Source organism: Sesamum indicum, linkage group LG2, assembly GCF_026168435.1.
Source record: "Sesamum indicum cultivar Baizhima isolate 11 linkage group LG2, ASM2616843v1, whole genome shotgun sequence".
Lineage (NCBI taxonomy): Eukaryota > Viridiplantae > Streptophyta > Magnoliopsida > Lamiales > Pedaliaceae > Sesamum > Sesamum indicum.
Window position 1 is genome coordinate 11,359,556 of NC_142658.1, and position 11,872 is coordinate 11,371,427.

Genomic DNA, 11,872 nt, shown 5'->3' on the forward strand with positions numbered 1-11,872 from the left:
CTAAAACTGCCTTTCAAAAGTTGCATAGGGGTAAAATTGTTCAAAAATCTGCTAGAGGACTAAAAATAAGCAATTTCGTAAGTTACTGAACCTAAACAAAATAGAAATAGTTATCGAACTAAAATTAAAATTAGACATACTTAGCAAACTAAAATAATACTTTTCCCTAACAAATATAATTATGAATTGTTAGCCTTTAATAATTACTTTTCTCAATATTGCACTGGTTTTTTCTATTTATTGACATATCAGTCCGATTCTGTTCAATTTGATTTTAATGAATAAGCACTCATACGAAGTTCTTTGATTGATTAATAGAAATGATTATGATCTGATTCATTTTGGACCCACTAGAAATTATATGAAACATATGATTTAGTTAGACTTAATTAAACACACAATTCACATACAACTCATGATTATAATAACATCTTTCATCAATTGATTGATATTATTAAAAAATATTTGATTGACTAATCACATATGCAACAATACCCCATTATTTTCCAATTTGAAACAATAAACAAAAGCAACAAAGTATCTATGCCTGATGGAATAACAAAAAAAACAAAAAATAATAATTACACTCCCCTTTTTATGTAATTATACATAAATTTATTATAGTTTAAAAAGTTACATCTAGCACCCCTAAAGTTTGTTTTCGTATAACAAATAAATCCCCTTCATTAGTCCAAATTTATCGAATTTGCTGATATTAACTAAATTTTTTTAAGAAAAATCTATATTTACCTTTGACTGATTTATTACTGATTTATTGCAGGAGGAGTGAGTATTTTATGACAAAATTACCCTTGTACGTTTTCATGCATTAATATATGTGAGAATGTCGAAAAATATTATTTGAACTGCAATAAGTCGAGGGTAAATATCAATTTTTATTTAGCTTTTTTTTTTGGGTTAATATCAGCAAATATGGTGAATTTTGACTAACGGAGGGACTAATTTAATAGATGGAAGCAAACCTCATGAGTGTTAAATATAATTTCTCAAACTAAAGGTGGTCGACGTGTAATTACACCAAATTTCAGGAGAAGGGAGGGGAGTGTAATTATAAAAAGAAAAAAAAAAAGAGAAACTGTTGAGACATTATTTTATGTAATAAGATCACTCTTTGTGATGTGCTTTATGTCCTTAATTTTCACTTCAATCTTCTCTGATGGCATAAGCTTTCCTCTGAACATTGTATCAAATATGAATTTTGCTCTTCCCATGCATAATGCAGGACCTTCAGAGTAAAGAAATCCTTGCAATTGGGAGATTGAGGCAGACTGCATGTACTTGACTCTACATTTTCTCCAAATTTTCATTGCTTAGTTTTTTGGACAACAACCACATGTTCTTTTGTGCAAGAATAACAGTACTGCAGACATCATATGGCACCGTAAATTAGGACATCCTTACAAAATGTAGTCTCTCATATTGCTAGATTAACTGTCTTTGAATCATATGCAACAATGTGATTTGTGTCCTAGTCAAAACAACATAGAATGCCTTTTTCAGTTAGTAAAAGTTTCACATCAAAGTGATTTAGACTTAGAGTATATATTACGGGCTTTCCTGAAATTTGTGATTTTACAACTACTCCCTTGTTATTTGAAAAATTATAAAGATTTCCTCGATATTTTTGAAAAATTATAAATACGTCCCTAAAATTGTAAATACCCTAACAAATACCCCGTATGACAGTTCACTGTAGAAGGGTATTTGTAATTTTTCAAATAAATAGAGATATTTGTAATTACGAAACATCTAAAAAACGCACATTGTAATTTACGCTTAGACTTATACATATTGATGTACGGGGCCCATAACATCAATCTAAATTCATAGGTGCACTATACTTAATTTCTTAATATCGTTGATGATTACACTAGGACATATTTGATGAAATACAGATCCTACACAGACTCTCATTGCCATGGTAGACAAAACATTCCAAGCCAATACTAAAACCATAAGAACTGATAAAGGTACAAAATTTATTAATTTAGAATGCCAGTTCTTCTTGAGCAGTCTTGGAATCATACGCTAAAGAACACGTGCTTATATTACACAACAAAATGATTTTATGGAGAGAAAACACAAACACCTTTTACGTGTTATAACTACCACTTCAATCTATCGACAATGACAAACACCTTATGAGCTACTATATAAAGAGAAACCTGATTATGACCACCTCAGGTCTTTTAGTGTCTTTGCACACTTCCATTTAAGCATAAATTTTGGTAGAGCTTACACATGCGTTTTCATTTTGCTTCATCAGTGGACAGAAAGTTGTAGGCAAGATTGACTTCCTGCCCTTAAACCAGAACTGTTTTCCTGCAGGTATGGATAACTGCGATGCACGTGAGTTAGATGCACTTGAAAAAACTAAAACTTGGGAGACTCCTGACTTGCCGCCTGATGAGGATGTCGCAAGGAAATAATGAACAAAACATGGCTTTGCATAAAGGTCGCACTCGAGATCGCAAATCGAGGAAGAAAAAAGGCATCAAGTAGGTCGCCAAGTAAGATCGCAAGATCGCATGTGGCCCATTGTGGCTTGATGACGTCTCAAATCGGGCCCCATAGACCCGAGTCCGACCCGTATTATCCATCGGACAGGTGTCCAAGGGAGAAATAGCTGAGTCATTGCATGGAAATGCCTGAAGTTGACACCTGTCCCCTAGGAGGGTCCCATCTTCAGATGCCTATAAATACCCTAAGTCCATCCTGAGAGAAGGTACACTGTTCACCTACACTTATATTTTAGATCGCTGAATATTCCTTTCGATCTCAACCTGACTTAGGCATCGGAGCGTCGTCGTCGGGATGATCCCGACTAGCCTTGTGTTTTATTTCCAGATAACAGGTCCAACTCGGTGACGTGGGTGGTCGTGGTCGTTGATCAAGGTCAAACGTGATCGAGGCGGATCAGTTTGGCGCCGTCTGTGGGAACGATTTTGGAGATAAAACATAAAACCCAAAATATGGATAGATCGGAAGGTGGTAGGCGAGCTATCGAGGAGACCCCGAGAGGGGGGAATGAAAGGATAGTTCAATTGACACAAGGAGAACTACAACGAATGATGGAAGAAGCTAGTAGGAATGCCATTTTGGCATATGAAAAAAGAACACAACCTGCTGAAAATGAAAATGCCAAACGGAGAATGATACGGGAAAAGGAGACCGAACGAATTTATGAAGGGATGAGCAGAAGAGCCCCTGAGAGGGGACGCATGGTGGCCCCTTCTGAAGTGGGGTCAAGTTCGCTAGGTGGATGGCGGAAACGAGAACCTGCGATCTCGAGAGCGGATGTTGACAGTGTCGGCAGACAGATTCATCTGCTAGGAAAACAGATTGATGAGTTGAAACGGAAAGGAGAACTGGTAACTCAAAACAAACACTCGCCATTCTGTAATAGAATTATGAGGGAAATTGTAAGTACGACCTTTAAAATGCCAGACTTACCGAAATATGACGGTTTAAAGGACCCGCAAGAACATGTGTCCGCATTTGATTTGGTGATGAATCTTTACGGACAATCGGACCCTATTAAAGCAAAACTATTTGTAACTACCTTAATGGGGAAGGCACAAGAGTGGTTCATGAGCTTGCCACCGGGTAGTATTGAATCTCATGAACAGCTGGTGCAGAAGTTCATCTTCCATTTTGCGAGTAAAAGAAAGCAGAAGAGATCGGCGACCTATTTGTTTACCATCAGACAAAAAGAGAATGAGACCTTGAAAAATTTTATGGGCAGATTCAATAATGAAACTCTGGAGGTCCAAGACTTAAGGATTGATATGATGGTAAGTACCCTATCCATGGGTTGAAAAAAGGGCCCTTCGCTTCAGCTCTAGCAAGAGACCCGCCGACTAATGTTGAACAGTTGATGCGCTTAGCTCAAAAATATATTAATGAGGAAGAAATGAATGCGATGAAAGACGGGGAGTGGTTAGGTGCTGGAAGGACCCGCGACCGTGAACCTGGAAAAGATGCGAAGCAAAATACTGATCGCGTTCGCGACCTTACCTATCGACCAAGATACCATCGATACACGCCGCTGAACACCACAAGGACCAAAGCACTGCTAACCGTAGAGAAGTCAGACATGTTGAAATGGCCACGCCATACCAGATTAACGCCTGCTAAGAAATTTTCAGGCAAGTACTGTAAATTTCATCGCGAACATGGGCATGACACAGAGGAGTGTTATCAACTGAAAGATGAGATTGAAAGGCTAATAAGACAAGGATATTTTAAAGAGCTAGTAATGAAATGTCGGGCGGAGGAAACTGTTGCTCGCAGAAGTCGGTCCAAAAGCCCTGATCGAAGACAAGATGAAGGAAAAGGAATGGTGAAAGAAGCTAATTTGGGAGGAAATGCTCCTGTAAAAGGCATCATTTATACCATTGCAGGAGGACCCGAAGGGGGAGATTCGAGAAGGTCAAGAAAGCGGCAGAATAGAAATGTTCAGCATGATCAGTTGATCGCGAGTATTGAGCCAGATGAGGAGATCACATTCGGGGACAAAGATGTGGCAGGAGGAGTTAGGTCGCAAAACGATCCCATGGTGATCAAACTCGACATAGCCAATTTTACTGTCCGGAAAGTTCTGATTGATAATGGAAGTTCAGCAGATATCATCCTTTGGGATGTTCTTGTTAAAATGGGGTTAGAAAATACGAAGTTAGAACCAGTAAGGACCCCATTAGTTGGATTTGGTGGTACTGAGATTGTCCCATTAGGAACCCTTGATTTACCCGTGTCTATGGGAGAGGACCCTCGAAGGAAAACGTTGATGATCAAATTCTTAGTTGTAGACACACCCTTTGCATATAATGTAATCCTTGGAAGACCTGGGCTGAATGCATTCCGAGCTATAGTGTCTACATACCATCTGAAAGTAAAATTTTCAACCAGAGCAGGAATAGGTGAGGTGATTTGCGATCCCGAGGAAGCGCGTAAATGTTATAATTTATCCCTGAAAAAGGGTGAAAGCACAGATAAAAGGAGGAAATTAGATGTGATCGAAGGGGGAAGCCAAATATCTGACAAGAAGATCGAAAGAATTCGGCCAGCTGAAACTCATAAGGTTGTAGAGGTGATCCAAGGAGATCCCTGTAAAACTACCAGGATAGGGTCGCACTTGGGTGAACAACTGGAAACCATGATGATATCACTGCTAAGGAAAAATGCTGACATCTTTGCATGGAGCTCGTCGGATTTTATAGGTGTGGCACCAGAAGTAATTGTTCACAGATTAAATGTAGACCCTACCATGCGACCTGTGCAGCAGAAGAAAAGAAATTTCAGCGTAGAAAAAAATCAGGTGATCAGAGAAGAGGTGGATAGACTGCTAAACGCTGGGTACATTATGGAAGTTCAGTATACAAATTGGCTGTCCAATGTTGTGGTAGTCCCCAAGCCAGGAGGGAAATGGAGAGTTTGTATCGACTTCACGGACTTGAATAAGGCATGTCCAAAAGATCCGTATCCACTTTCTCGAATTGATGCATTAGTAGATTCCACCGCCGGATATGAGTTATTTTCCATGATGGATGCCTATCAAGGCTACCATCAGATTTTCATGGCAGAAGAAGACCAGGATAAAACTTCATTTGTAACAGAAAGGGGAATATATTGTTATAAAGTGATGCCCTTTGGGCTGAAAAACGCAAGTGCCACGTATCAGCGTTTAGTGAACCGGATGTTCGAGGATCAGATCGGGAAAACTATGGAGGTTTATGTTGACGATATGCTGGTGAAGAGTTCAAGGTTGCGTGATCACATAGCTTACCTTGAACAAACTTTTGCGACCCTCAGGAAATTCAGAATGAAGCTGAACCCGATGAAATGCACCTTTGGAGTGGCTGGGGGAAAATTTCTGGGTTATCTGGTCAGCGAACGTGGAATCGAGATGAATCCAGAAAAGATAGAAGCAATACTGAAACTGAAGTCGCCAACCAACATTAAAGAAGTCCAAAAACTTACTGGTAAGCTTGCTTCTCTCAATCGTTTTATTTCAAAATCATCAGATAGAAATCTGCCTTTCTTTAAAGTGTTGAGAAAAACCAAGAATTTTGAGTGGACGGAGGAATGTGAGCAAGCGTTTCAAGATTTAAAAACATACTTGCGCTCACCACCGTTACTGGCAAATCCGAAAGGGAGTGAGGTGTTATACGTATACTTGGCGGTCTCAGAAAATGCAATTAGTTCAGCTTTGGTTAGAGAAGAAGGGGGAGTGCAAAGTCCAATATATTACGTAAGCAGAATGTTACATGGAACGGAGAAAAGGTATGCGCAGATTGAGAAGCTGGCACTTGCGCTTATTGTAACGGCCCGCAAACTGCGACCTTACTTCCAGGGACACCGCATTATTGTCCTAACCAATCATCCGCTCCGTAATGTGTTGGCGCGACCTGAAGCCTCGGGTAGGCTTGTGAAATGGGCGGTAGAACTGGGGGAATTTGACATCAAATACCAAGCTCGTACGGCGTTGAAAGGACAAGTATTAGCAGACTTTATGGTCGAGTTCGTGGGCGAGCCTGAAACCGAGCCTAGGTTGGGCAAATGGATGTTGCATGTAGATGGGTCCTCTAATGCGGGAAACGGAGGAATTGGAATATTAATACAAGGCCCAGAAAATATAGAGATCGAGGTCGCTACACGACTATCTTTTCCAGTCACTAATAATGAGGCTGAATATGAAGCTCTCATCATGGGTTTAGAGTTATCACTGGAAGTGGGCGCGAAAGATCTAGAGGTTTTCACCGATTCGCAACTTGTTGCATTGCAAATAGAGGGGACTTATGAGACCAAAGAAGAGCGCATGATACTCTATCACACCAAAGCAAAATCCATAATGTCCAAATTTAACAAGTGTTAGGTGCATCAAATCCCAAGACATGAGAATGACAGAGCCGATTCATTGTTGAAGTTCGGAGCTACTCTATCAAGAATTAAAGATCGCAAGATCACAGTGATGATCAAAGAAACATCCGCGATTGCTGAAGTTGTTGATGTTAATACGGCGAGCGAGAAGCCGTCGTGGAAGGATGAAATTGTCCGATACTTGAAAGAGGGGATTTTACCAGCTGATTCCATTGCTGCAAGGAGATTGAAAATGAGGGCACCTCGTTTCACGTTAGTTAACGAGCAACTATACAAAAGAACTGTAGAGGGGCCATTGCTAAAATGCCTTGATCCAGAGAGAGCTGAATATGTGATGAGGGAAATCCATGAGGGAAGTTGTGGAAATCATTCTGGGGGAAGGTCACTGGCCCAAAAGGTTATCAGACAAGGGTATTTTTGGCCAACCCTGGTGAAAGATACGAAAGAGTTGGTCAAGAGATGTGAGGCATGTCAAAGATTTGCAGCGCAAATCCATACACCTGCGACCCAGATGGAACCGGTTAAGGTCGCTTGTCCCTTCGATCAATGGGGAATAGATATTTTAGGTCCCTTCCCCACTGCGCGATCTCAGAAGAAATTTATTATAGTAGCCGTTGAGTATTTTTCCAAATGGGTAGAAGCAGAGGTTGTGGCTAAAGTAACGGAGGGAAATATGATCGAGTTCATATGGAAGAACATCATATGTCGGTTTGGGGTCCCTAGAATCTTGATCTCAGACAATGGCACTCAATTCCAAGGAAAGAAGATCACAAGTTGGTGCAAAGAATTGAAGATTCAGCAACACTTCACCGCAGTAGGGCATCCGCAGTCGAACGGCCAAGTCGAGGTCGTTAATAGGACCATCCTTCAGCATTTGAAAACAAGATTAAGTTCCAAAGGATCATGGTTGGATGAATTACCCGGAGTCTTGTGGGCATACCGAACCACACCTAGGTCCTCAACAGGTGAAACTCCTTTTTGCCTTGTATTTGGTACTGAAGCTCTTATTCCTGCAGAGGTAGGCGAGGAATCACACCGAGTTACTATGTATGATCCTGCAACTAACCGCGAGGAGCGCTGCTTGGACTTGGAAGTGATCGAAGAGAAAAGAGAGATCGCGTATGCCAAGATACTACATCATAAGAGCTTAATGATGAAAAGTTACAACAAAAGACTGAGGCCCTGACAATTTCAAGTTGGAGACCTCGTGCTGAAAAAAGTGGAGGTATCAAAGCATGTGGGAAAGCTTGACCCAGGATGGGAAGGACCCTATAAAGTTACGGAGATCAAACGAAGAGGCACTTATCGCTTGCAAGATCTGGAAGGTCGAGACTTACCGCGACCATGGAATGTTCGAAATTTGAAGAAATTTTATGCGTAGTTATGAACCTGTAAAAGGTCATGTAATAAAGATCGTTTTTTGTACCTAAGAAAGGTCGAGCTCGAGGTTGATGAGAGCTCATGTATATTGTATCTAAAAAAGATCATTGGCACATAATATCACCATGTTCCTTTTCTGCTACCTATCTCATTTCAATTTAGCGTTTGCTTATATTTAATTGTGGAATCTGAGAAAGATCACAAGATCTGAAAAAGATCGTTCGATCTGAGAAAGATTGTAGAATCAAAAAGATCACAAGATCTGAAAAAGATCATAGAATCTGCAAAAGATCACAAGATCTGAAAAAGATCATTCGATCTGAAAAAGATCGTAGAATTTGCAAAAGATCACAAGATCTGAAAAAGATCATTCGATCTGAGAAAGATCGTAGAATCTGCAAAAGATCACAAGATCTGATCATTCGATCTAGAGGGGATCGCAAGACCAGTAAGCTTCACAATTTTTGAGTTCATACAGTCGTGTATATTTTAAAATTTTCATAGCTTCATTGATATTTCATTGTCGTCTAACGCAAATATTCAAGGGCAACCATTCACACAGTCTTTGAATAATTAAGAAAGTTGTTATACACTGAATTGTCAAAAGTTGATAGACACTGCAAAAAGTCCAAGTCATCAGTATATAGTCAAAACATAATTGTTTCTCTGACTTTGTACCTATACAAAAATTCTCTAAGTATTTGCAGAGATGCAGGTCATGAGGTCACAAGGTCGAGCTCATTCATCCAAAGCCTCCACCTCATCCATCAAGCTCGCAAACACGGTACCTTCGATTTGAGGAGATGGCTCTTCAGGGTAGGGCTGAAAGTTCTCATCCACAAAAGGGTTAAGCTTGTTCTGATCGAACCCTTCAGCAAATGCCTTCAAATTATTAGCTTGAACCTTGCATTTGTTAAAACCCTGCGTCATGTAGATGCTCGCCTTGATCTCGACCGCAGTATCAAAAACTGAGGTCTTCAAGAAATCTCGAGCTCCTTCCAGCCTAGCACTGCGAACTCGATCAGCAAACTCGGCAGAGTTCAAGAAATCTTCATGTCCTTCAATGCGACCTTGGACAAGACCAGCCTCTTGCCCAGCAGAAAAACCCGACATCTGACCTTCCTCGCGTGCTCTAGTGACCTCAGCACCATGGGCTTCAGCGACCTCTTTCATCTGAGCAACCTCCGCCTCAAGACGAGCCTTTGCCTCTTCAAGGTGCTGACGTTCCTCCGCCCATGCTTTCTCTTTCGTCCGGCAATCATTCCGAATCTCTCGATATTTCTCCTGGGCTTCCAAGCGGCGCTTGCGTTGAACAGTACATTTTAAGGACAACGATCGCATGAAAGCACTAGCCTACAATGACGATACTTAGTGTTAGAGGAAATCAGAGTGGATGCAGAGGTCAAAACATTTACTTGTGCCAAGGCGTGGGCACCATGCTGCTCTAGCCGAGGATAAGGATAGGACAGGAGTGCAGCTTGGTCGCGGGGCAGACTAGTGTGCCTGTAGATCTCGTAAGATTCCTGCCCAGCTTCACAATTCAAGATGGTGCTATGATCCGAGACCTTCCAGTGAGGTGCCAGCCGAGCCCCAGTCAGTTCAGCAGATTTTTGAGAGTCAGTACGGTGAGCGGCAAAAGCAGATAACTCCCACTCTTCGACCTCCTTCAAAGACTTCAAATTTTCATCCTCCGCGGCTCAAGCGGCTGCGAGCCCCTCCTCAGATCGCCTGTGAATATGTGGTCCCCCAGGCTTGGATTTAGAGGGCGACCTATGCTTGCGCTTCCGGGGGCGACTGGGACCTGCAGCTCCTCCCTCGACCAATGAGCCAACCATCTCGATGCTAGGGGAAGCACCTCGAACTGGGGGAAGGTCGTGAGCCTGGACTTCCTCACTGTCGATGTCAACTGGGGTCTCAGGTCTTCGCAAATCGGCTGTAGGAGTAGCCGAGGTGTCCGGATCAGGTCGCTGAGGAGTTGTGCGACCTGGAGCTTGGCCTTGGGGAGTAGGTTGGATTTCACCGGTAGCTCGTTCCTGGCGAGCTTGAGCACGCTTAGTCAAACGACCCAGCATGACTTTGTTATCTGCAAAATAACGACCTCAAAAAGTTAGCAAATAAAAAAACAAAAGGGAATCAGGAGAGAAGATAGAGAATCACCTAGTGACCCTGTGATGGGTACAGAAGCACGGGACAGGCGCGCAAGACACAAGACCTCTTCGGTCAGCAACTTTTTTGGGAAAAAAGGGTTAGAAGTGAGACTATTAATCAAATCCCCATCTAAACCCTCTCCTTCAGTAACTGGTTCTGGCTTTTCTACAGACCACTTGAGAGTAAAAGGCCACTATTGACCAGGGGGAGGTCGAACAAAGATGAAGCGATCCTTCCACGGACCAGTATTAGATTTAAGGGGCTCTAGATACCTACATTGCCTACGGAAAGTGAGATAGAAGAAACCTCTATTGGCCGACCTAGTAGAGGTAGTGAAAGAATAAATCGACCAAAAATTATCAAAGCTGGGGTCGAGATCGAAAGCTCGCATTATTATGACAAAAAGTACAATGTGACTAATGGAGTTGGGAGACAGTTGCATGGGATTTAACCTTAATCCCTTGAGTATGCGAGCTACAGGGGGAGCTAGAGGTAATCGCAAACCGGCCTCAAAATGGCCGATGGACAGAGTACAAAAACCTACAGGAGGGGTATGCATGCGATCAAATGATCTGGGGATCAAGACCTCAAAATCGTGTGGAATGAAGTATTTTTCCTTTATTTGGGAAATGGATTGCTTCACTTTACTAACAATACCAATCCAAGGACTGTTATCTAAAGATTGTTGGTACCTAACATACCTAGGGGTCTCGTCATCAGATGGGCTATTAGAGGGGTTCGATCTAGACTGCGACCTAGATCTAGACCTAGATCTAGCTATAGAGGGACCCTAGAGTTCATGCAAAGGAGAAGTTACAGAAATAGAAAAGGAAAAGCTCGAGTTAATGGAAGACATGGTACCTTGTCGAGGTCGAGGAGGCAGGTCGCTGGGATTCTGGCAACGATCTCGAGGACGAAGCAATGGAGCAGGCGAATTTTGAAGGAGGGGGGTATATATAGACCACTGTGTGGAAAGGCGCGCCCAGCTGAAACCGGAGGATGGATGACAGGTGGCACCTCGAGGATCGTGACGACGGTCGGATGAACAACATGTGGCAGTTCATTAAATGCAACGCTTCGGCTTATTGCAGCACGGCCCTTCGATTTATGATCTTAAGCAATAGCACGCGTGCAAAGTTCCAACCCTTGACCATCAAAATTGCATCAAACATCCGACCCTGCAAGGATTTCCTTTCGACCTAAATTGAACAAAATATACTTCTTTCCAATATAATAAATTACATTTGAAAGAAGTGGGGGAATTCTGATGAGGATGTCACAAGGAAATAATGAACAAAACATGGCTTTGCATAAAGGTCGCGCTCGAGATCGCAGGTCGAGGAAGAAAAAAGGCATCAAGTAGGTCGCCAAGTAAGATCGCAAGATCGCATGTGGCCCATTGTGGCTTGATGACGTCTCAAATCGGGCCCCATAGACCCGAGTC

At 42.0% G+C, this 11,872-nt stretch overlaps 1 protein-coding gene across 1 annotated transcript; it reads left to right on the plus strand.

Moving 5' to 3' along the window:
* Positions 1-3,934: 3,934 nt before the first annotated feature.
* LOC148789165 (uncharacterized) lies at positions 3,935-6,895 on the plus strand. The gene has a single exon (XM_088877894.1). It carries the CDS (start codon positions 3,935-3,937, stop codon positions 6,893-6,895), a length of 2,961 nt encoding a protein of 986 aa, XP_088734020.1.
* Positions 6,896-11,872: the final 4,977 nt, after the last annotated feature.